Here is a 26,592-nt window from a genome sequence, read left to right on the forward strand (position 1 = left end):
GCAAACCATTTAAAATATGATAGCACATAAACGCCATCCAGACAGATAAGTGGTGTTACAGGAATAAACTGAACTTTTGTGATGAACCATCTCCTTAACATGAATATCCTCTTTAACAGCTATTTCTAGTCAAAAGGGGTCGTCACAGCAGGGCACGCTGCATGTTTGAATTGGCAGATGTTATTTTATACCAGATGCACCAAATGACACGACCCCTAAGGGATTTATGTCTCCTCTTGGGATCCAACTGGGGATCTTTGGCTTTTTAGGCAACTGTGTAAACCACTGCACTGTGGGCAGATATTCTCTTTCATAAGTTCCTATATTTCCAGGGCGAGTTATAAATGCACATCATTTAACCACCGATTCTTTTCCCTCCACTTATCAGCAAGTTACGACACCAGCTCTGGCACGGACAGTAACAGACAGTTTTTAATGCCATCTCTTTGAACTAGAGGCTGACATATGTGCAGGTTCTGTGTTCCATGAGAAGTCTGGCAGGCTTCTAATTTTTCTTTAGAAATGAGACATACCTGCATTTATGTTGTTAATAATTACTAGATTTGCAGCAACCTCTGTGTTTGACAGTAACTATACTTTAGATTGCCAACTTTACCTTCTGAATCGCATCATGAGCACCTACAGATATGCTGTCTCATCCTCCGGCCTCACATCACCTCCCTATGATTATATGCTTGGAACACTGCGGATCAGTCAGCCATAAGCCTGTTAGTCCTCTGCTGGCCATATTTATTCTGGCTTTAGATATCCAACATGTGACTGCCTGAATTGCTCAGTTCAGTCTACTTCCTGGCTGCAGTTTGGGTGCAGGGAGAGCAGCTGACTCTCCAGGTAGAGGTCGACTTCTAAATAAATAAAGAGACGGAACTCTGCAGTAATCTCTCACTGCCTCAGATAGATTTTACACATAACAAAGTGAACTGAATAGTTTTCCTATAACGCCCCACAAATAACGAGCTGCCAAAAGATCCAGTTTCCCACAGACAGCCCCCTCAAATTCCCACGCACTCTCCTTTCTCAGTAATTCACCTCCTGCTGCTTCATCCTGACTTCTGTCACTATGGCAACAGCTACATCTGAGGGCAAAAACTATGCACATCCTCCTTTTTTTAATCTGAGATTGCAGGATTAGTGCAGCCAAAGGCCTTTAAAACCTGCTGTTGGCTTGCACGTCGACTCGTGTGTCTTTATTTCCCTCTGTGCTGTCGAGTCAGTGTGACCAAGTGTTTTTTTTTTATTGCAACAAAACAGAAGGCATTATATAAGCTGCAGAAGCAATAAAAACTTGTACCTGTTGACCTTGACGTGGTCACCAGGTGGCTGTGGGAGCAGATCAGTGGGCAGAGAGGGCATTTTCAGAGTGCGTCACTATTTTACTGTAATCGGCATGGCCAGGAGAATCCTGACACTGATGCACTGCACACTGCTTCTCCTCCCTCTTGTTCAATGTCCTCCGATGCTTCATCAGCACGGGTATCGTGCACATGACCCTCCACTGCTGCATTGTCAGCAGTTAAGTGTTCAGCCCAGGGCTTTATTTTCATGCTGTGTCACAGTGCATGTACAAAAGGATCTCTCAATTGCTCTGAGGGTCCAGAATCATCTGCGATCTGCCTTTTCTTTTTCTTATGCTTGTTCTTCTCTTACGTGAGTGCTCCCTTAAAAGCCTCTGCAGTTGTCATGGAGTTGTGCTTACTGGTAAACAATGACTCTTTTCATTCCAGCAGAGCTTTCAGTCCAGTAGCTGAGATCGATGGAGCAGAAGGCAAAGAGAAGGACAGAGAAGGGGTTTGCTGCTGTCTTAAAACTCTCATGTCTTTCATGAAGTCCACTGCATGTGTTTCACAGGCGTTACTGTTAGTTTGTAGTCTCATTACATCCACGATACAAAATTATTTTGTTTGCGTTGACAATAAAAATTATGAAAAATGTAGTAAAATCAGCTGATGGGTAAAGATATGTGAGGGAAAAAATAACATTGCAGGTGCTTATGGGTAGAAAGGTAAAGCTGTTGAGTGACTGGGGCCATAATGAAGGCAGGAGCCAAGCACATGACCAGAAGTAAGGAGTCCACAACAAAGCTATGGTTATTTCTCATCAAGACTAGCTTTGAGCTGAGCTTCCAGGGCCATTTTATCAAAGGTACGCATGTTGGTCTCCTCCCGCACTTTGTCTCGCACGTGAAAAGAGGCTCTAGCCACGGATCGGGCGCTCTCTAACACTGCCTTCTTCTCCTTGAAGATCTGCTCGCTCTTCTCCAGCTTCCTCTCGATGGACTGGAGCAGCTCCAGACGCCTCTGCTTCTCCTCCTCCTCCACGCGCTGCCTGTTGAGCTTCTGGAGTCTCTCCTTCTCCTGTCGGCTCTGGACTGCCCGCTGCGCTTTCTCTTTGGCCCTCTCCTCGGCCACCAAAGCTGCCTGCTGGGCTCGTTTCTCTGCTTCCTTTACGCGAGCCTCCAGCAGCTGCTGCTGTTGCCTCTCGCGCTTTTCTGCTGCCTTGCGTGCTTTCTGGATCTGCTTCTCCTCGCGCTTGGCCTTCTCTTTCAGCTCCTTCCCTCGACGTTCAACTATCTGTTCGTAGTTTTCAAGGGAACGGCTGAGCTTTTCCTCCGCTGCCCTTCTGGCCTCATCCCTCTCCTCTCTCTCTCTACGGGCGATTTCCTGTATCAGGGCGATGTGACGTCTCTTCTCTGCTTTGTTCAGACCTCGCCTCTCCTCCTGGGCTTGGTGCTCTTTCTCTTGCCTCTTCAGCTCAGCCATGGTGAGCTTCTCATTCAGCAGCAGCCTCTCTTGCTCCAGCATGGCAGCCCTCTCCTCCTCCAGAGCCTTCAGGTTCTGCTCCTGAAGAGCCTTCTTGTGCTTTTCCTCTCGTGCTGCCTGCTGTAACTTTAACAGGCGGTTACGCTCCTGCTGTTCTGCAAGCTCCCTCCATCGCTCCTCGCTCTCCTCGACCTGTCGCATTTTGGCTGCTACTGATTGTCGCTCCTGCTGGCTGAGTCTTCGCTGACGCAGCGACACCTGTGTCTGCCACACTCTCTGACACTGAAGCACGGCACGCTGTTTCTCTCGCTCCTCCTGCTCGCGACGCAGCTCCTCCATCCTGCGCTCGCTATCCCACTGAAGGTGAGCCACATAGCGGGTCTGGCTCATGATGTCTTCCTCTTGATATCGGGCAAGCATCAAAGCTGCTATCTTGCGGTCTCTCTCAGACACAGCTTTCAGCCCTCTGCGCTTCACCTCCTTTACTATGCGCTCCACCTTCTGTGTCGTCTGAGGAGAGTGGCTCAGGTCGCCGAGGCTGAGGCTGCGGCCCATTAGGGAGTTGAAAGTGGCCATAGTGCGAGCTCGAGGACTGGAGACTCTAGCCCAGTGATCTCGTGCACCATCCCAACTGTAGGAAGAAGAAGCGCCCGACTCTGACGAGGTGCATGTAGTCGTAGTTGTAGTAGTGGAGGTTGAAGAGCAGACGGGATCCATCCTTCGCTGTAAAGATTCCAGTGAATGGCTTTTTCCTCGTACCTTGGAATGAAATCCAAGATGTCCATTGTGCTGTGTAAATGGTCCTCCTGTCACACCGTTCAGAGGTATCCCAGAGCTCTGAACTGCAGGTTTTGACACTGATGAAGTCAAGGTGGAGTTGGCTCTGGGGAAGGAAGGGGGTTTCGGTGTTGGTCTAGGAAAAGTGTTTGAAGATTTGCCACCAGACAATTTCCTAACTACTGGTGGGGGGCCAGATGAAAGTGGTCGTGTGGGCTTTACTAATTCAGGGGATGAGGACAGAGGATGTTTTCCAGATCCTAGAAATCCACTCTTGGAAGCTGGTGTAGAGGTTGTGGAGCCAGATTTTAAGGATGTGGTTGGTGCCGCATGAAAAGATTTAGGGGAGGTACTAAGAGTGGAGGCAGGTGCTTTGGATAAAAGAGCTGCACCTGTTTTGGAGGCTTGACCTGATGCTGTGGCTCCAGAAGATGTTCCAGCATTGAGGGTGGAACTGGAGGTCACTGCCCCAGACTTAGAAGACTGGGTGAGGCCAGAGGACATTTTATCCACAGAAGATCCATTGCTGCTATTGACCGCTGCCTGAAGAATCCTTCGTTTTTCCTCCCTAACAATCCTTTCCCTCTCTTCCCTGCACTGCCTGAGTTTGGCATGCCTGTCCCTCTCAAAGACTTCAAACAAGCCTGTGGCAACACGCATAGAGCGGCCAGGAGCCTCCCGGGCAAAGTCAGAGAGCGGGCGAGGCAGCAGCTCCACAGGCTTGACCCCGCATCGAGCACACGCCTCCAGAGAGCGTGGGCTCGTTAAAACGTATCGGCTGCCCTCTGCGGCCGGTGAGTCAAAGTTGTACAGATCCAGGTGCAGCTTTGGAGACACATCTCTGTCAGTCTCAGTCTGTGGTTGCTGAGGTGCTGAGCCCTGAGAGGTGACCTCTGGAGCCGCTGGAGATGCAGTGTGGCAGGGGCTTGGCTCTGAACTGCCAGTTGGTGGCGTCTCAAAACCAGCATCCCCATCTTCCTCTGTTGTCGTGCTATCTGTGTTTTCTGGCAGTCGAGAGTCTTCGGTGGCCACAGCTGGCGTGTCGAATTGCGGGCCTTTACACTTATTCTGCTCCTCAGCCTCCGAGGGGTCAACCATAGTTGGCTGCAGGTAGAGAGAGGGCAGGGGGGGCAGGGGAGAATAAAACAGGAGAGAAAATAGATGAAAAAGTGGGGAGAGGTTTCAATTAGAGGATTATAGCACTGAGACAAGAGCTTAAGAGATGCAGTCTGTGGGGGGAGGGTCATTACACAGGTCCAGAGATGCATGCATGCACGCATGAACACATATTCGTGCACTCACTGATTTTACACCAGATGAGACATTTTCCCCCTTCAGGGAAGAGACACAACACAGAAAAACACCACAGTCCTTTAACGGGGGATCTATTTTTGGCAGAGTTACTGGGCTGAGAGAATCTGATTACTCATAGCAATATTTTTTCACTCTACATCACACAATCAACCTACAAATGCTTTAACGCACAGACGTCTGGGGTATGAATTATTAAGCACCTGATAGTAAAAGCTTACTTGGAAAAAGAATGGGATAGCATGGAGTGTGAAAGTAGTAAACAACCACTGGACACTATTATGCTCACTAACATGGACTCATCACACCTGGTAACACACAGTGAAGGCCTAGACTTTTCTCCTGCATATCAGCAGGATGCTGGCAGAAAAACCCTCTCCGCACTGTCAACACGAACAGCTCAGGTTCAAGGTTAAAAATCCATAAATGACAAAAGAGATATTGCTGATTGCTTTGGTGCACAACAACAGTCATTACAGCTGTTTAAATCCGGTGGATTTGGCTGTAATTTAATGCGGTATTGCATCGCGCAAGCATGCACTGACCTGCCAGGTCGCAAAACGTTTTCTAAACCGGTGCTTTGTTCCCCTTTAATCCGTCCAGAAAGCCTCGTCTCCTGCATAATATCAGGTTTCAGGCAAAAGGCTTCGGCCGTCGTCCCGAAGATGGGTGCATCACATCGTTGCAATCTCAGGCAACACGACAGACACAGACGGAGCCTTTCCCAGCCGGTCAGCCTCTGAGCGCCGGGGCGCTGAAAATGTGCACTCTTCGCAATCAGAAACACCGATAAAAACCGTCCCCGCGGTGAAATCTGCTCTCTACGATGGCTCTCCTATCCAGCTTCCTCTCATCTTCCCTCGCTAAAGTTCATCCTGTAAACATCAGCGGTCGCCACCTGCTTTTCAGCATCCCTCCATCTCAGCCTCCTTGGCTCCGCCCGCTTGTGGCAAATATGCTAAAAATACTGAGTGCACGCTGCAATTATCCGAGCGCCTGTCCACTCCACTTACAAGCTTTTAAGCTGGCGTAATGGTGCTGAATGTTACCCCCGAGCAAAGATCCTCCTGCAGGCCTGCTTTTCTACCACGCACGCAGTTTATCCGTTGAAGAAGAATATTAGCCAGTTTCCAAAATGTGTCTATTTTCCATTTCTAGAAGTGATTTTGTAGGAGACGTTTCCAAAATACTGATGGAATAAAAAGGCGTGGAATTTTAAAATTTGTCTTTGTTAATCTATGGCTGGCTCATCACCAGTCACATCACTTTCTCTTAAAGCTGACATCTGCCACCACTCCTGGGTGTGAAATCAAAATGCATGTAATTACTCGAAATTGACACCAGAGGGCGAAAGAGCACTGCAGATTTATGCTCGGGGCGTCTCAGGGAGGTCATCTGACCTCAAGAAGTCGTAATACTGAGTTATCGAGGATTTTGATTTTAGTATCACAGAATAAACACCCCATTAGGCCACTTACACTTGAAAACTGACACACTGGATCGAATAAATTACAAATCACCCTAGTTTACAGCATGACCACAATTAATTTAGGCCTAAATGTTTTGTTTTTCTTTTTACAGAAGACATATAAGAAAAGCACAATTGTAAATAAAACCTGACTTATGAAACTAATGTGCCAGCTAGAGGTATGCTTGAATTGGTTCAGTGTCACAGTGTCATAGGATAATTATTTAGAACCATCACTGATGTTCTGATCAGTGAAGCCATCATGTCTGATGTGAAAAGGTTTACTCTCAGACATTAATGTCAGTTGGATAAACATTACAGCCTGAACTCTTTTAGGCTGTGTTGAAGACCAATGGTGATCAGGTTATAGGTCATAATTTAAGTAGTCTTCAGGAATAGTTCTCCAGGCTTCTTGAAGGACGTTGGCAGCCTTTTGTTATGTCCTGTGTGAAGATGATCCCTCACTTCTTTAATAATATGGTAAGTATGTAAATTATGTTTACAACAGTGCTTTTTAAGACAAGAAACCAGTCACATAGTACTTTCCAGAGGTATCAGTAAAAAAACAACAACACAGAACACAAAAACATCACCCAAACACCCTCTGAATAGAAGAGATTTCAGATGAGTCAAAGGTGCAAAGAGTGAGCGGTTACTGCAATGGCAGTGATTTTGAGATCACTGTCATCTTGACAAATGAATGAAAAGCCTCTGCCTGTGACTGAAGAAGAAATAAATTACTGGCAGGGATTTGTGAACTATGCAGTGACAAGCCTCATATTCATCACTGTAAAGATTTAGTTGAATAGGAAACTAATGCATCAGGTAACCCCCCTGCTTGACACTACCACTACAGTTACATTTTGCTATTGCTTGTACCTTTTTTACTACTACTTTCACTTCCTATAAAAGTCATTTTTATACTAATACTGATCAACATTATTTCTTACTGTACTACAACTGGCATCAGTAGTAACAACTATTGTTCTCACAGATCTAGTACAAATAGTCAAAGTTGAAAAAAATTAGTATTTCTCTGTGTGTGTCTGACTGATTTCACTCACCACATGCAACCACACTAATAAATGCAGTTGATTAATTGAAAGCCCTCTTCTGCATATAGACTGGTCTGGTTTGGCCCAGAGTTTCAGGATTAGATAACTCTGGGTGAAAATAGCTCTGATGATGACCCACTAAACTCCTGACCCATTGTGGGGAACAGTGCGAGTTTAATTGGCCCCACCCGCAAGCTGTATCGGGAGGACAGCGGGTAACAAGTGACAACAAGGAACGTGCTGGCTGGCTTGTTAACTGGGGGCATGGGGTCTGCGAGGGGAGCCAAAGGAGAGCGGTGCATGGTGTGCTTGCTGCACAGTTCACTGGTGCAGGGTTATGCTCTGCAGAAATTTTGTGTTTGTGTTTTTGTTTTTGGTAGGGCATGCTCCCCACCACCAAAGCTGAACTGGGGGGTTCATCGAGAGGTGAGCTGCTTGGTGCAGTCATGGAGACCAGTACACAGCCCATGTAGTGGTGAGAACCCAGCATTCCACCACATCATGTAGGATCCGACCTGGAGATGCCAAAATCCCTATTCTAGATCAATTTTTAAGTATTTTGCAACCAATAAACTTATAGACCACCAGACCTTTAATGTGGTATACCATAAATACTATGCAACAACCAACATATTGAATTTTTCAAAGATTTTCCTTAAAATATCCTGATTGGGAAAGTGATTATGTATCAGCTCCTCTGCTTTTGAGGATCTATTGAAAGACAGATCCTCAAAAGCATCTGATTGATTTAGGAACTCAGTTATAACAACACAGGTGAGCCAGTATCTGTGCCGTTACGAGGATCTACGTCCCGTTCACGCCACTTAAGGAAGGCTATTTTTACACAGAGCCAATACATAAATCCAGCCAGGAAATTACAGCGAAAGAGGAACTGAGAGATTACACACTTTTGGCTACATGACTCTGACAGTCAGCAGCCTCAGCTGAAATGAATTCACCCATTTCATTTCCCTTCAAAGGCAGATCAGATTTTCAGCTGGACATGTGTGCAGAACTTTGACAAGTATGGATAGAGACATGGCAAACTCTTTTACCGACCTGGAAATAAAAAGGCCTCAGTACATTTCCACCTCTCCAGAGAGCTTCTGATTTTCCACATTATTATATTTTACTACTATTGTAGTGCATCGAGCCAGGAGCTTACTGTACCAGTGGTTGCTCAGGGTTGAACACAAGGAGTGAGTGTGTACAGCTGTCTAGACAAGTGCAGTGAACCAAACTTAAGCTTTCTTGGATGCATTTTATATTTTAATGTGTTTCCTATTCAAAGACAGCAAACATAATTAATAAGAAACACATTAGATCGGGCAAACTTGCAGTAATATGTATTTTTCTTAAACTCGTTAAAAAAGATTTCTTTTTAAAAATACTTTACGTATAAGCTTGCTCTAATATTTAAAAGGCTTTAGATAATTTTAGAATTCAAATCCTAAACTAAATGTTTCTTTCTGATTGTATGTTGCTTTTGTTTTTTATTGCTTGATGCCAACAAAGTAATATGCGGACAATAATGTTTAATTTTTAGGATACATATTATTACACTGATTACTTTAGTGCTTTCCAACCTAGCAGCCTGGGAACTCATATGTTTTCAGAAGATAAACAGGAAGGGTCACAATGATGACCACAATAATGAAGCACAGTGAATGCTGGTTATTCTGTCATGATCTCCTATTTGCCAATTTTCCTGTAAAACCCCAGATAGTTTTCCAGTTAGAAATGATTCATATTAGAGCATGACTGATATATTCATCTGCCGATACTGGTCATCCACCCACCTCTACTTTTCTGGGTCAACAGTCTAAGCAGAGATGCCCTGACCTCCCTCTCTCCTGCCACCTCCTCTAGCTCTCCTGCTGGGGCACCAAGGTGTTCCCAAGCCAGCCAAGAGACATAATCATTCCAGAGTGTTAAGAGTCTGCCGCGAAGCAGTTCATTCCCAACCCAGAGTGGACACTCTGCTGTTTTCTGTCTGAGAGACAAGGTCTCAGATTTGGAATCGCTAAGTCTGGAAGCTGCAAAGAGCTCCAGTGCAAGCTGGAGGTCATAGCTCAATGAAGCTATTGAATACATAATATACTTATTCTAATACTTATAAATATATTTTTCTTTTCTTCTTCTTCTTCTTCTTTTTTAAATCTCTTCACATAGTTTTGCAGGATCATATAAGGATCCTATAATAATGATCATTTTAAAAAGACATTTTGTATTTTAATCAACACAATCAAAGAGTAGATTAGGTTTGCTCCTTATGCAATAATAGATCAGTACTAAAACCTTATATATCAATCACATAGCTTTTTTTCCCCCCAGTATTCCTCAAGGCCACACAATACCACAGCACCCTGTCTGACTGAGCAGCATTTGCACCAACATTTAAATTCCAGTTTTCCTTTGGAGGGCTTTACCTCACCACTAACTTGCATTAAACTTGCCATTGTAAATTTTTGTGTCTCACTGACAGACAAGCAAAGAAAATACAAGTAACAAGAACGATCATAACAGCAAACAGCAAAACAAAGTGCACAACTGATTACATGGATTTTGGGAAACTTAGTGCTGCATAAGCACTCAAATATGTCTGTGTGTGTGCGTGTGTGTGTGTGTGTGTGTGTGTGCGTGTGCGTGCATGGACAGTACTCTATGCCTGCTGGAACTCACTGGCCCTGTGAAGATTGAGACCTTTCATTGCCCCCAGTTCACATTTCCAGCCTTGGTTTGCCAACAGAAAGGGCCACATTTTCTAGACAGCTTCAACTCCCGCTTCTAGCCCTTTGCCATATTCAGCCACCAACCCCCTCTCTCCCTGCTGTCTATTCTGTGGGATGGTACAGGGGTCTCATGCGGGTGTGGAACAGTCCCCCTCCTTGGTGGAAGGGGAAAAGGTCCCAGAGACATAGCTGTTAATTCAATCAGGAGAGCGGTATGCTCAATTAGGCATCCATAAGGGCCCTGGATGGGTCCGGGGGCCCTGTAGAGGGCAAGCAGCCCAGTCCCCAGGAGGTATTAATTGTGGATGACAGTGTGTAAACAGTGGGGTGAATAGACAGCGCAGGTGCGGGACACCCCATTCCAGACTCAATAGGCCTTTTCACACCCGTGGCTCTCTGCTGCCACTTTCTCTTTCACTCTCTCACTGCGTAAAAATCCCTCACATCTCTGATTAATGTCATAGATAATTTGGCTTTGTGGGCTTATTTATTTGTTGCTATGCTTTTCCATCACCAGACATGCTTCTACATCAGCTTCAGTGTGTGTATGTTTGTGTGCAAGTGTGTATTTGAAGAGGGTAATAAGAGGCCAGGTTTCTGCTGTTCAGAAGTGCCGGCCAGCCAAGGGCTATACACTCCTCCTCGTTTTCAGGAGCTAGTGAAAATTGCGGCCAGTACATGTAAAATATATGGAATTTATGAAATGAAATCCAGATGACACTTTAAAAAGAGAAGGCTTTGAATCTGACCTTCGATTTTTCCCTTCAACACACAAGCCGCCTTATTCTCTCTGTCTTTCATTGAGTGCTGCAACTGTATTCTGTTGTGTGTGACAGTACTGCCTTTTGAAGTGCTATCACACACTCATCAAACAGATGCACTGCTAGAAAAAGTATTCGGACACTACATGTGGGTGTAAAAGTAGCGACATCTCAGAGCAGAAATACAAGTAATAGAACTACAACAGCAAGCACAGAATACTAATCATGAAGTATGCTTTCTTTTTTAACATGTTAATAAATTTGAAATAACTGGTTTATTTTTACTGATACGGTGACATCCAAGGAAGCTTTTATAAAGTTGATTGCAGTGAAGGTACTATTAAAGCAAATACTGTACATATATATATATATATATATTTCTAAAAACTAAACAAAGTCAAATAATATTCTCTAACGTAAAAAAAATTGTATTGGTACGGAGGTGTGTGGGAAGTAAAGTAAACCTTCTGAGACCCCGTGTCTTCACAGAGGAACATAGGAGATACTAAAAATGCTTCCCAAACAAGTAGCAAAGCAACACGGGAGTTGCAAATACTTCAATAATTTGAATAAGTTCAGCACTTGAAGAACCTCAGGGATGAAAAAAATCCCAAACCCAGAAACAGATTCGGGTTTTGGTTGCTGTATTGTTGGGTGACTGGTCGATAATTATAGTAGGTCTTCTCAGATTATCCTAAATTACTGGTAAATCAACTAAACATCAGCTTTTTATTGTTGTACAGGTGAGGGTGAAATATCGCTACAATAAACAAAGGGAGGAACTTTTTACACACTGGAATGAAAGTCACAAATAGGTTTTCATGGATTTTGTTATTAGAAGAACAATGAGAATCTACTGAAACACACGACGAATGCAAATGCTGATTTTATTTAGACAAAAATGTAGTTATTTAGCATTAAACTGGAAAAAAGCAATGCAAAAATGAACGACAAGTAGCAGTTTTTGCCTCTCTTCAACTTGTTTTCATCTCAACATTTATCATACAACATCTGAACTGCGTGTGCACCTAAACTGTACTTTTAGGCAATGTGACATCATTGCTGCACATCTGTGCTAAACCTGCTCCTCTCCAGAGGCCGTCGGATCTCTGGGTGGCCTCAGTGCTGCTCCGTCTGTTTCTGTGTCTGCACACACCCGCTAATTTTCGGCCGTATGTAGCTGGTGTAAGCCGGTGGGGGGACCGACGGCTGGGGCGTCTTTGGAAGGGCCACTGCAGTAATTGGGAAGTACATTTTCTTTCAGCATGCCCATTCATTCCTCCTTTTGTTTTTGTTGTCAGAGGTTTTCTTTTATGTTCGGCCAAATGACAACAGAAACTTTGTCTTCATTGTTCAGGGTGGCGGGTTGAAGTGAGAGGGAAGAGCAGATATAAACTGATCTCGTTAACATTCCAAGAGACACTCCTGTTGACCCTCTCTGCTCCTCATCCTCACCTCCCACAGCATTACTCCACCCACACAAGGACATGAGTGGACCGGCTGGCACAGAGCGGGAGGGGTAGTTGGGTTAAGTCTCTGGGGTGGGAAACGGCTTGGAATGAGGCGCATCCCTTCTCTCACAGCTCTGATAATGATACTACACGGACGCTTTGCTGAGTTTCTATGGTGGTCCGATAAGCAAGAATCCAGATAATTCACTATCTTGAGACCACTTAGGCCTCGGGTTTTCTCCCTTTTGTACAACTGCCCCATCCATTTTTATCTCTCCCATTTGGAGTGACCCTCCTCTGGCATCCTTTCTGCAAACAGTGCTTTACAGAAACTGGCCAGAGCACAGAGGAATAATTAATGCTGACCCTAATTGTGCCAATTCCAGAAGCTCAATAGCTCTAATTACAAGGCTCTTCTCTGAGGCACTCAAAAAGCCGCTGAACTGTCAAAACCAACAATTAAAAAATATCTATAGGGACAAAGAGTGAGAGAAGGGGATTTGGGGTGGGGGTGGGGTTACCCGTTCCAGTAAAGGGTGACGGGACACCTGCACTAAACACTGCTTCTCTCTTCTTAATGGGCCTCACAATTTATCTGAAAGGAAATGATGGAGAAATGGACAGCACGGAGGCGAGGAAGATGTGAGAGCCAGAAATTGAGAGGTTGGAGGCCGATTACAGTGTGGAAGCATGTTTTGTGAATGCATTAAGTGTGCTTTCCTGCTCAGGCTGGTGGAAAAGTGGAAAAGTACTGAGAACATGTATAGTTGTCAAAGAAACAACACTGCGATATTAAAGTGCTTCATAACAACCTTAAACTTTCCACTTAAATGTGAAAAATGCAAATGTATATATAGTGACAAAAGGGTTGCAACAATGCAGAAATGTCCCTACATTCATGTTGTGGTGCACAGCAAGCCACTAATACAATATTAGAATTAATGCATTCATGTTTGATTGCGGTAGAAGGTTGAAGCAGAGCTAGGTTAACCTATACAGCATCACATATTATATGCATTATGTCAGTCTGGAAAGTAGTGCAGAAAATAAAAAAGATCAAAAGTCATTTAGTTTTTAGGAAGTAAGAAGTTATTTTGCTTTGCACTGCAGTTTAAGACATTGACTACTTCTTTATTTTCATAGATTATTGTTTGTTATTTATCAAAATACTGATTAACCTTATATTTTCTTCTGAATTTCAGTCTTACTGTAAAATTGGTAAATTGCAGTTTTAACATTGTGAGTACTTGCAAACACATATGGTGTTAATATACATTAATTACTGAGGTTTTTGCAGATTATCATATAAGATGAAGAAATTCCAATGCTAGCCAAATGGCTCTTAGAAGGACAACCAGTTTATTTTGAAAAAATCCCCCAAAACCAAATACGTTCTCCAGCAGAAAAAACCCATTTATTCTATGAAATGTGTTACATTATGACCATGTAATTAAGGATAAAGTGACACAAACAGTTGTTTTTTTGCTCTATCAAACAATGAATCGTCTGCCAACTAAAACCCACAACAAGACTCACACACACACACACACACACACACACACACACACACACACACACACACACACACACACACACACACAGAGCCAAATCTACAAACACAGACTGGCCCCCTGCAGTGCTTGTGACAGCTATTGACTTTACTCAATAGATGTTTTCCATTGAAACCCAAGTACACAGGCTAAATGTCACGGCAGCAGGATACTAGGCTATTATAGAGCATTATATGTCTCTGAATGGGGATGAGAACCTAAAATTTGACCTCGCAATTGCTCGGCCATTGTCTCTGCTCTCAAAGACTCATGATAATACACTGAGTGTTCCTGCAGCTGCTGCCTCTCCTGCTCCTCTCTCCTAACTGACCGGAGCGGATCTTTCTACTCTGCGAACAGTTAATCTTGGGGTGAGGTGGGCGTGGCTTTCCCGCCACCGGCCGCTGCTATTGGGTCCTCCGAGTGCCAGCTAGAGAAGGCTGCTCCCTCCTTTGCTTTTAAATGAAGGTGCAATGGATACAGGCGCGACTCAACCTGTGGAAGCCGCGATGAACAGCTGATCCTCCCGCAGTGGATAAAACCAATCACAATGGTGACCGCCAAGTCCTGATTCCCGATCCTACGCGTGGCACTATGTGAATAGTTATTGGAGGAGTAGACACAGGAGAATTATTAACAGGAAATTAGGGTTAAGGAGTCTTTTTGGAGCGTGCTATTATATATTTTTTTCGGTTTGGACCTGTCCATCATCAGTGTTACAGACGGACACGCTGTGCGCTCAGACTACCTGCCGCTCGTCGCTCTGCGCTCACCGACGCTCAATTATGTTATTGTCAAGTTTCCTCATTTTTACCTTTTCCTACTTTATGGCGCCTCTGTTCCTCTGTTACCTGCCTCAAGTGTCGGCACAGAAGCCTGGGTCACGGGTGAGTACATCCCTGTGGGTCTGCTGCCTCACACTTTCATGGAAGTAGCAGTTTGAAACACAATACTTGCATTAATTACGAAAGTAAAAGTGTGTCAAACTGATTAGATTCTACTTTAATAGAATGAATGGGATAAATTACAGACTGCTTGTAAACCTGAAATATGCAGAGATCTTTCTTTAATGCGCCTTTAGTAGATAAGATGAAGCCCTGGATGCAGATCACATTAGAGCGTTGTGGAGAGTGTATATATTTTTGTCGAGCCCGAGTGAAGAGTGAAAGACAACCTTTATTCAACAGCTGGCGTTAGATTCAAGGTTTTTTCAAACTTATGCTGAGTGGGGAAATTAGATGACTTTAAATCAAACGAGAAATATGGCTTTTGGTGTTAAAGTTTCATCTGATTCACTGTTTAGAGGAGAACACTCCAAACCCAATCTCCAACTGGGCTTGTAAAGCTTAATCCCACCAATTTGCTGGTTTTAAACTTTGCGTTTGGCCAAATCTAACTTGTAAAACATGAAATCGATGATAACTCACTGAGCTTAGTCAACTTTTCCTTGGGCACAGCATCTCTGCTCCTGGACCTCTCCTTTAGCTGGAACAGATTTTTGTCACTGCCATGTCTCTCCATCGCTCTCTTTTTTTCTATCTTCAGTCTCTCACACACACTGCTTTGCTTGTTCAAGGTTCTTATTTCCCCCTGTCCTGGCACAGGGGGAAATAAGTGATGCGAAGTGAAGGGGAACACCATTGTTTCAGTGCACAGATGCACTGTAATATTTGTGGTCAGAGGCGAGGGGCTGACTCACAGGGGGTGAATATGTAATACTCTCACATACTGGAACTATTTCACAACATCTTTGAACCCCCCCACCCATCCTCCATACACAGTATGCTGTGGTCAAGATTGTTCTCTGGAAAGAGCCACAGTGAATTTTGCCTAATCACTTCTTTGTTGCTCCTTTTATAACTGTTTTCCTACTGTTCAAATAATGAGAGGATCAAAGTGGAGTGTGTGGCTTTCCTGCAGTATAACTGTATGCAGTGCTTGTTACTTTGCATATTATTGGGCCTGATTCAGGTGGCACCTCCTTGATTAGCTACATCACTTACACGTGCTAGGGTGTTCAGAAAATCAAAACGAAGGTGAGTTTTGAAATTATGATGGCTGATAATCTGAGCTGCCCTTTTATCATGAAGTTCTTCCTTTTGTAACTTTAGCTGAAAGATTTTGTGTACCTCGCCAGGCTGTGAAAGTCTATCAGTCTCAGCTTTGGTAAATCGCTTCAAAACCACATTGAATAAACTCCAAAATACAGGGTGGCCAGGGTGAAAATGTGGTTTCTTGGTCCTCTGAAATTTGATTCTTTACAGACAAAAGCTTTTCATAAAAACAGGGATAACACTGAAAATCTGAGCATCTCCATCAGCTTTATCCCATCAAATTAAACTCCCTCTGCATCCCACTTCATCCTCCTTCTGGCATGGATTAGGCCCCAAGGAGCAACAGTCAGCCTGCTGAAACCCCCACTCACTCCACAGTGATTACTTCTAACATTTCTCACAGCTGCTGTAATACCATAATTCACACCCCCACTTTCCACGTTGATATCAGGAGTGAACGGCTGAGCTAATTTCCTTGCATAGACCTGCTCCTTTCTCATTTCTCTTGAGGTTCCATGATGCAATAGCACAACAATCCTCAAGACTGAGGAACACAAGTAATTGAGAGACTAAAAAGCCTTTTTTTAATTTTGCAGTTGCTGCTGTCTGTGCAGTTTGGAAGCCCAACAGCTTCTTTATTCTTGTATGAGTCCTTCAATAGTTTAACAGTGAGTCGGTGGTAAACCGCTGGATGCTAAGGATGTGTGATGATCAGTTGTAATGAATTAGTGCTTAAATTTGGTAGAATAAACATTAGTCTGAATTATTTAGATTAAAAAAAATGGTAATGGACTTAAAAACAGCTTCTTATGAACCTTAAAACAAAACGATGCTTCCTTTATAGAGAGACAGGATTAAAGTTCACAATGAGTTAGCCTTTTTTATGAGTGCAACAAGATATTTCATGGTTTTTAAAACCGTAAAACCAGGAATGATCAGTCTCATGAGGTACATGGTCTGCAGGGATCATTTCCTAAAACATTTAAACTAAGAAATCAGTTTTCCCAGTGGGAGGAAATGCTTAGCTTTTATAGAGGCTTAGCTATGCAACTTTAATTCATCTTATCAAATCAACCTGTTAGTCTCAGATTAGGTTTGGGATGCTATGGGCAGTCTGCTTGCATAATTTGGTGACAGCATCAGTGAAGACTCTTAAAACTAAAACAAACACACAGGCCTAAGCAGCAAAGCAGGAACACTGCATACCTTCAGCTTGCGAAAGCAGAGCTCTGGTTCAAAAGCAGGAAAGTCTTTTTATTAGTGTGAGGTAGATCACAGCAAACATGCAGGTGTGAGTGTGCTGATGCGTGCAGCGTGTGGGTGCAGGTGCCTGTGTGGTGAGCCGTGGAGTCTTAATTATGCTTACAGTGTACAAAGGAATGGAGGTCAAGAACGGGCCTGTTTTAAGTGAAAGAAAAATTAAACATGAAAACAGAAGTGACTAAACTTAAGTGCAGTATTTACTTAAAAATTGGTCAGTGTTTATGCTATATTTATATATATATGAGTTCACATCTGTTATCTGGAGGACATAAAAAAGAATATGGGGAAATTGAAGAGATCTACAAGAACCAACATAATGAAATAAAATCTAAACACATTAAGACAATAAGTGAAGCTCACAAGAGACCATTTTACAAAAACAGATTCAAAATTGGATCATATATTTCCTATAATGCAATCGCTAATATGATTACTCTCCCTTCTTGGGGAAAGCTCACTTAGTTTTCAGCAATTTTGAGTCTGTAGTTCAAATCCAGATATTTAGTCAGACGAAGTCCCTGGGATAAAACGAGACATTTTTACAACTTTGTGGGTAGGCTGAGCAGCCCATACCAGGACAAGTAAACTGGTCAAGAGCCCATTTTTTGTTTCACTACTTTAACAAACAAGATATTTGGTTATAAATATACGACAAAGTTGTCAGCAAGAGGTTGGATACCAGCAGAATCAAACAAAGATGAAGAAAGGCAACAAATGCAATTCTGTTATCATTCAGGACAGCTGAGAACTCACTCGCTTTATCAAACCCAGCAGGTCTGATAAAGAGGTAAAAGAGGTGAGGTGAATGCAAAATAGCCAATATGATAATACCTGAGGCAAACAAGCCATGTAAGCCTTATTAAGAAAGCCCTTTTATGGGTCAACCAATAAGGGAAATGTTGTCAAAAAGCAAACTTAACTATCTATTGTTCCGACTGTATTATGGCCCATTTGTAATCTCTATGCCTTTTCATCAGTAAAATGCATTCACACCAATCTCATTCTGAAAGTGAAAACAAAATTGTGGATTCATTGAATTTAGTATGTACACAACTTAAATATTTACAGGATTAAAAGAAGTTTGTTTACTTCTGCTTTTATTCTCTTAGAGTATAATAAATCTGTGCTTAGTAACAATGAAAATTTGAATTTGATTGTCCCAAAATGTCAAAGGGAATAACAGAAAATTGCCTAAAGAAATAGTCAATAGTAAATAAACATTGTGATAATTAGAACTGAAGAGACAACATCTGCATAACAAAGGCTATGAGTGGCAGATGGATAAGCGAGAGAGATCAAGGCCAGAGTGTGAGGACTGTTCCTTAATGAACCACTGAGATGCATATGAAGAAGAGCTGTTGACCATAATCACGCAGATGTGCAGTGCACATTTCCTCATTTAGTCTTTATGAGGGGAAAAAAAGATTCCTGGCAAAGTGATAAGGTCATAGTTTGGTTTCACCGTCGTCTGTGAAGAGAAGTCATGAAGTACAAACCTTTTAGATTAACTTTGTACTGACTGTTCAACAGCAGTTTCTGATTAGGCAGTTAAAGGAAGAATCCCAGCACACAGTCATTGATGACGAAGCTTGTGGTTTGAGGTTCTTTTGTCGTATCGTAAAGTACATTTGCATGATTATGCGAGTGTTAATCAAGGGTTAGAGGGGATTCTAGGAGGTGGGGGAACCCTAGTGGTGGAGTAAAGAAAAATAACTCACCTTAAAATAAATTATTGCGTATTCTTTGTTGGCTCTGAGGTTTAAGGCTCGTGTGGATTTACTTAACTGTATTCTGCAGTCTATTAACAAATGCTACATGGGGTATCATACCATCAAAGTTACTCTCCAGCCTGGGGCCATAAAAGTGGAATTTGGCAAATGATACTTAAGAGCATCAGCTTAAATTCAAATTGATGCCTGCTACCCTTTACCTAACCTACCAGTGAGCATGGAGACTTCAACCTACCTTGCACCAGGCCAAATCAGTCCCTTTTCTGTAAACTATAGTTGTTTGAACTCTCAAGTATTGTCGCACAGCAGCCATGCTACACTACAACGACAACAGTACTTGAACATATTTCTTATTCTTTAAAGTCAGGGGTTTTTGGTCCCATTGTCACACGAGTATAAAATCAAGCACCTAACCATCTGCCTTTACAAACTTTTTATACTGTAATATTATGCCACCATCGTAACAAGTTTATGACTTTCAACCAACTTTAAGTGATATTTTTACACATATCTCTTAACCACAGCAACTCAGTCATGATGAGTCAGATCATGTGAAGTTACAGAGTGCAGTCACCGAGTGCTGAGGTGCATAGCAAGTAAAAGTCTCCAGCCTTCTACTGACTCAACCTCCAAACCTCCTCAATTAATTAACATCAGCACACAGACTGTTTGCTGGCAGGTTCATGGCATGAGTAGCTCCTGTAGGTGTAAGGTGTAGGTGGCCAGGTATTTTTTTTTGACATATGATATTTTAGTGAAACAACAAACAACACCATAAAGACATTTATGAATACTCCAAATTGCTGTATATATGTTTACCATACTTTATTAATGACAGATATTTTAAAATATTGTTGTAGTTATTAAGGTTCAATCATTTTTATGCAAGAATGAGTTAGCCATAGTTCACTGCAAAACATTGCAATGTAGTGATTAGAGGCGGAAAATTATGGTCGAATAATTTTCTCTAAGATTAAAAAATAAATAAATAAATGACCTTATCTAACTTTCCTGAAAAAAATATTTCAGGAAAATAAAAATAAAACAGCAGGGAAACGGTGGTGCAGTGGTTAGCCTCACAACAAGAAGGTTCTGCGTTCAATTCCACCATCAGTTCAGGGTCTTTCTGTGTGGAGTTTGCATGATCTCACCATGTTTGCACAGTACTCTGACTTCCTCCCACAGTCCAAAGACATATAGTTAGTGGGGTTGAGTTAATTGGTAATTCTAAATTGCCCATAGGTGTGAGTGTGAATACCTGTTCTTCTCTATTTGTTAGCTCTGATTGGCTACCTGTCCAGGGCGTACCCTGCCTCTCGCCCAAAGACAGCTGGGATAGCTGTCTTAGCAGAAGAGAATAAACCGCTAGACAAGAGAATAATTATTTTTCTGGTGATATAAATAATCTTATCCAGTCACTTGAAGGTTTAGCAAAAAATTTTATGTTTATGTTAGAAACATGCGTACATAAGAATGACCTTGGGTAATACTATTCACGAATCCCACCTGATTAAAATGATCCATTAGAAATGGTTAAACAAACTTTTATGGAAACCTCTGATTTCGATACTCATAAGCCAAGATCTCATGTGACTACACACCTAGGCTCCATCTGACACTAACAGATTGCTTTAATAGTGACTCAACAAGTGACCAATCAAATTGCTTTCATATGTCAATTCCCTCTCATGCCTGCATGATCATCAGATACATTTCATGCTCAATTTCATGGCGTTCTAATCAGCATAATGAAAAGCAGCCTTAAGTCTGTTCCAAGAATCAGGCCAGTGTGCTCCACTCACGGATCACTGCTACTTAATTCAACCTCGCTTTTCTTTTGCAGATCCTCGTGATCATTTTGGTTTGCATTTATGCAATCTATCCCACTATGGGAACTTGCTCTATGTAAATTTGGCCTTATAGTGACAAACACAGACTCTTGTTTGAGAGGACTACTGCTTGTTGAAAGAGTTATGGCTCTCTGTAATCCTTTTGATTATCAGGACGGCAGAAACACTTCCTCTTCCCTATCAAACTGGTTCAGCAGATTAGCTTCTGCTCTGCCTCATATTTAAGTTTCCTTTGATTTAAGTGAGTGTGTGGTCTCAGCGTTAGTATGCAATGGCGACATGGAACCTATTGTAATGGGTGACGGGCACACACACATACACACACTTCCTGGGAACAGCAGAGACAGCTGACTGTTCTTTAGCCAGGATGTAGCATTAGTGACAAACAAGGAATGTTGTTAATCAGATTTAGAGCCATTTCCGAAAAGGAAGAACATGTCCCCCCCTCCTCCTCCTTACTTATACTTTGATTTGGATTTCTTCATACCACTTCAAAAGAAAAAATAAGGATGTTTTCAACATTCATTAATCATGTGTTTATGTCCTGGCCATCATCAAGGGGAAATCTGATTTCAGGATGGTGTGGTCGTCAACTCTTTATTTACTGGATAAACTAGATTTTCATATTAATAGCTTAACAACAGTAATTAGAACGTAGTTGCTCATGATGAGCCCACAGAGAATCAGGACTCTCTCTCCATTTATAACACGTGTTAACAGTAAAATTGCAGGTTTTCTTTGTTTTGGTTCTTAGGCGGAGGCAGAAACTTCATCTGCCTGCAAAGGTTATTGGATTCAGTGTTTGTATTCAAGTTGCTTTCAGTCTTTACCTCATTGCTCTGCAGTTCTTTTCCAGTTAGGTTTCATTTAGGAGACCAGTTGGTGATTCTTGGCAACTACGTGTACGTAACCGGTTGGCGAGTTGTTGCTGAAGGGTCGCAAAGAAGGTGCAAATCCCACTTTGTGATTACTTTGGTCGCCACAGTAGCCTTTTATTTGCATGGAAGACACCCACTTGTATGCGAACACTTGGAAAGGACTAGTCAAGCAGTAATAAAATTTAAAGTTAAGTGTATCAAACTTAAGTGTTATAGAAAACAAGAAAGTGAGCATGTTCACCTTCAGGCATCAATGTCTGCTAACAACCAAACCAATTATAAGGAGGTTTTCTGTGGAGCACCGTATGCATCTTGGCTACTAAGTTCACTTTGCAACTTCTAGCAACTATTGCCAGCTTGTCGAGGAATACACATTTTCCACTAGTGACAGGTGGTTGCCAGATTGTCGCTGTAGGCCTGTGTGAAGGGTGGCTTTACCTTTTGCTCTTTCAAATGGCTTTCAAATGAGCCATATTGCTCAAAGGGGCACAATTGTTGTTTCTCATTTTGTTTTTGTACTCAGGAAAAATGCTGCTGTGTTCAGACACCAAATAAAGAGTTTTGCACATCATTACTCAATTGTAAATACCAAATAAAACAGCAAAGAGAAATTAAAAATGCCATGAAAGAGTTCGGGTCTTAGGAGGTTAACCACAATGAAACCTTACTGATTTTTTGCCCATATACTGACCTCATTGTATGAAACTCTGGCCATGCTAAACATGGAGATCCACTACAGTAACAGGGCATATAATAGCTCATGCCCAGTCATTTCTTCCTGCTGTGGATGCCTCCTGTGTGAAAATTGTCCACCTTCTTTAGAGGCTTCCAGGCCAAAAAAGTGAAAAAAAAAATTGAAAATGTTAATGTGTCTCAAGGCTTTTTATGTAGTCAGCTGGTTTTCCTTTCTCAAGACAGAGTTAAGTTAAAAAGAATGGGGAAAAGAATGATGTAGCTTTTAATACATTCCTTTTTATTTTGTACACTTTTTTAAAACACTGTGTGTTAATTCAAACAGCATGACAGATGGCATTCACTTTATAGATTTCCTGAAAACTAAATGCTAATTATCGGACAAAAGTGATTACCTCTGCCCGTTAAAAGCCCACAACCGTACACAATTAGCTCCGACTTTGGTGGACAACTTTCATTGGCTCGTTACCTCTGTGGTTGGCTCACTTTCATCCTCCTTTTCCTCCATTTGACTAATCCACTTATTTCCCAGTGAGGGAATGCCAAAACACCTGATGATTAATGACATAGGGATGCATTAGATGGCCATGCATGTATGTCTTTATATATGCGTCTGTGTTGTTGTATTGTTTGTTGTTGTTGTTATGCCCGGAGGCTATAATGAACCCATCACACGTTAGCGTGAAGCTGGCACACAGATCTCCCTCTCGCTGTTTTGCTCTCACACACATGCACTGATGCGGACCAGGCTGTAATGAATCCATCTGTGCACGCAAAAGCTTTTTCTGTATAAGCAGTGATGTCATTCATGTTAAGGTGCACGGTGCTGTTAGTTAATCTGATTTAAACATCTCTTATGCTATCAGGGTAAGAGCTGAGGTCATCCTTTGTTTAAAAAAAGAGGCCGTGGGCTTTTCCAAGTAAAGAGTTTGGATTATTGACTACTGTGTGTTTCAATCAGGGAAAAAGAATCAGTGAAGCTGGCGAAATTTGGACCACTGTGCTGTATAATTGCAACCATATTGGAGGCTGTATTTGTATTATGCTGGCTCAAGGTCTACACAGACTAAACAGCCAAACATCCAAAATATGTTTTCTGTGCATGATTGCAACATATTTATGTTCGCAAGTATTAATAACCAAGGCAGCTTTGACAGCGACATAACCAGCGTATCACCTTCTGTTCTGTGACGGAATAAATGGCTCTCCAAAAACAGCTCTGGAAAATATCATCTTTAATTAACATCAGGAAATTTTCTGGAAAACACATAAGAAAGCTGATGTCAATGATGCCTAATCACACTGAAATGTCTTTAAAAATGTCAGCACTACAAATTTTCTGCAGACCGTTGGCAGTAAACGTTTCAAAGCACGCATGAGTATTAAATGTCTTCAATGGACCGATATGCTATATTTCTCAGTTTGAACAGCAACAGCATTACAGGCAGTGACTTCCAAGTGTAACATCGGGCTCAAGTACAACGTCTTGCTTACTGGAACGCCTGGCTGCAGGTTTGAAACTTTATCTCTCTTGGCAGCTCATTAAGGATGTTAAACAAATACAAAAAAGCTGAATTTTTATGCAATCTTCCACATAACACACAAACACCACAAGTCATTGTTGCAGTAGGTATTAAAAAGATACCACAGCTGATAATGATGAACCAAGCAGCCATACCAGTAAGTTCGCTAGGTAAACATTAGCTCCTCAAGTCATGCAGACGTCTGTTTTCAAAGATAAACTATTTCATTTAGATTTTTAACCTCTTTTCCTTTAAAAACAAGCACTCAGTTTTTTGTTGTTATTTGTTGAACTTGAATAGTTTTAATTATTTTTTTTAAATAATGTGAACATATTCTGCTTTGACTGCCTTCGTATCTTATCTTACTAGATGTTGTCTATTGTTTTTTTCCTTTTACTGAAGTGAAACCACAAATCTTAAGATTAGTAGCGGCTGCATAAACCAAACTATCCAGTTTTACACCTTTTTAAATTCTGAAGGTTTTTCCAGAGGCCTTTGATCATGTGTCATTCTGAGCCTTACTTATAATGTGTCATGGTAATGCAGTGGTTAGCACTATTGCCAGAAAGGTCCCGAGTTTGAACCCTGGTCTGGGTTTCCATCAGGTGCTCCAGCTTTCTTCCAGTAGTCCAAAGACATGCATAACAGGTTAATTTGTGACACTAAATTGTATAAAGTGAATGAAGTACTTCTATGAAGTACTTTCTAGTCAGTAAGACTAGAAAAATACTACATACATGATGACATGACATGATAACCACATATTTAGAAAGATAATGACCCTGCAAAACATAAATCATTCGTGACCGAATAAAATCCCAAAAACTGGACTGAAAAATAATCTCTCTAATTAATATCAGGAAATATATAAAGACATATAAACATATATTTATGAATGAAAATCTGTGCAAGTTAACACATATTTAGGAAATAGTGCATTTAAAAACAACTTTGTTATACAAGAAATAATTGTCTTAATTTGAGTAATTAGATGGGAAGTTTCATGATGCTATCTATGAGTTAATATTTTCCTCTCAGAGGGTTTGTAATACTTGGGAGATAGTACTGTGAAAAACAACAAAAACAAAAAAGTCTTTTGTCCTCAGGTCACTAATCAGTGCAGCTTGGTCTGATAAGTTACAAAAAGATGAAACAATATGAGAAACAATATGGAAATGTAGAGAAAGAAGTGAAGTTTAAGATCTGTGAAACTTCCTGTCCAGCTGCTTCCAGCCATAACACCACAAATTTCTGGATGTAACTGTTGAAAGCTGGGTTATATTTGGGTAAAGCAGGCGCCAGTTTATGACAAGGAAGACAAACCCAAGGAATAAAAAAGACAACATCTCTGTTTCTTTTTAGATCTTTTGTTTTTAAACTGTTCACTTTGAGTCCAAAGATTTTGGTGGTGCACTCACTAAAGCACATACCATATCTGAGAATAAGAGCTATAAATAAAATACAGTAAGCACGCAGCTCATGTTGTGCTGTGCAGCTTTTGGTTCATTTACGTCATCCCAGCTCTAATAAATCTGGGAAATAAATCAGCTAAGTTGCTGTTCAACAAAACTTCAGCAAGTCTGTTCCCCATTAAAGCATTACCTGATAAAGGTGAAAACGGGATCAACCGTTTATGTTGTGTTATCGCTTTTTTTAATACTCCTAATCTGTCCAAAGAAATTAGTTCTACTAAATTAAAAACACTTACTGTAAATGTGATCTGCATATTAACTACCACCTTGGTTCTGTCTCACATAGCCAACTTTTTACTCTTTATAAAAATGATCATTTTCTAATCATATTTTTCTTCTTTTTCCATTGCGGAGGGTTGGAGTGGAACAGACTAGCTGCCAGTGATGGTAAAAAAGACCATTTTACTAATGCAGTAATGGTTGCACAATGGGGGTTGCATTTCACTTATTTTACGAGTGGTGGAGAGAGGGCTCGGGGATCTGTGTTATTCTGACTTCGATGCGTGTGTGAGCTTGTGTACTTGTGTGTGTTGGCGGAATGTGGCTTGTTAAATGTGAGAATGTCAATGCTCATTGTTTCCCGGTCAAGATATCAGTACCAAACCATCGTGTAACTCCCCTGGTGTTCTACCCCCAGCTAATCTTTCACCTCATCTCTTTGGTGGTCCATCAGGAAAAGCAGGATCTTGCATCTTCATAATGTAATGAGATTTATAAACTGTCTCTCTGTCCATCAAAGAGGAAAAATATGCATTTCTTTTAGTTCTACTGTTTGGACATTAAAGTGCCCCTGAGTGGTTGTTAAAATTACATTATTTCACTCCATTATGTTGTTTGGGGATGTGGCTCTATAAATCCTTGAGTGTTGCCTGTTACACTATAATGTTTAGGTAATTAAGATTTATGTAATTAATGTTACTTTGACTTATGCTTGTTCCTTAACAGCTCCAGTTATATGTTAGCCTGTTTAATGTAGATGTGTTTGTTTGGCTTTGATTATGGAGTGTTAGCCATTACGGGCCTAACAGTTGGGGCTGTTTCTCCTCAGGAGATAGTGCCAGGTCCTGTCAGCATGGTTTATACTGTATCAGCTGATCACTGTCACACAGTCCTGGGTCAGGGAGTGACTGAAAATAACTCTAAATGTTTGTTTTTTAACTTCTTTAGGCTGTGTGATGGGTGGGGTTTATCACTTCAGGTCAGCTCAGATAATAGTAAGCCGGAGAGTAAAGGAAAGATTAAGA

The 26,592-nt window shown here is 41.7% G+C and overlaps 2 protein-coding genes across 12 annotated transcripts in view; one reads left to right on the forward strand and one right to left on the reverse strand.

Annotated features, from left to right (window-relative positions):
• Positions 1–26,592, reverse strand: part of ccdc177 (coiled-coil domain containing 177) — a 79,046-nt gene that overhangs the window by 2,937 nt on the left and 49,517 nt on the right. For 3 of the 5 annotated variants that reach the window (XM_039603577.1, XM_039603575.1, XM_039603576.1), the window contains one exon: positions 1,313–4,661. In XM_039603577.1, the coding sequence (XP_039459511.1) occupies positions 2,109–4,655 (2,547 nt within the window). In that variant the 5' untranslated portion in view covers positions 4,656–4,661 and the 3' untranslated portion in view covers positions 1,313–2,108. Of the gene's footprint in view, positions 1–1,312; positions 4,662–5,413; positions 5,796–5,881; positions 5,937–26,592 lie in introns of those variants that run through there. The other 2 variants (XM_039603578.1, XM_031733383.2) reach the window with 2 other exon arrangements.
• The window catches only part of smoc1 (SPARC related modular calcium binding 1), a 56,975-nt gene continuing 44,761 nt past the window's right edge, over positions 14,379–26,592 (forward strand). For all 7 annotated transcript variants that reach the window (XM_031733490.2, XM_031733493.2, XM_031733489.2 and 4 more), the window contains exon 1: positions 14,379–14,772. In XM_031733490.2, coding sequence (XP_031589350.1) covers positions 14,671–14,772 — 102 coding nt within the window. In that variant the 5' untranslated portion in view covers positions 14,379–14,670. The remainder of the gene's footprint in view (positions 14,773–26,592) is intronic.

The sequence above is a fragment of the Oreochromis aureus genome, linkage group 19 (genome assembly GCF_013358895.1).
Source record: "Oreochromis aureus strain Israel breed Guangdong linkage group 19, ZZ_aureus, whole genome shotgun sequence".
Taxonomy (NCBI): domain Eukaryota; kingdom Metazoa; phylum Chordata; class Actinopteri; order Cichliformes; family Cichlidae; genus Oreochromis; species Oreochromis aureus.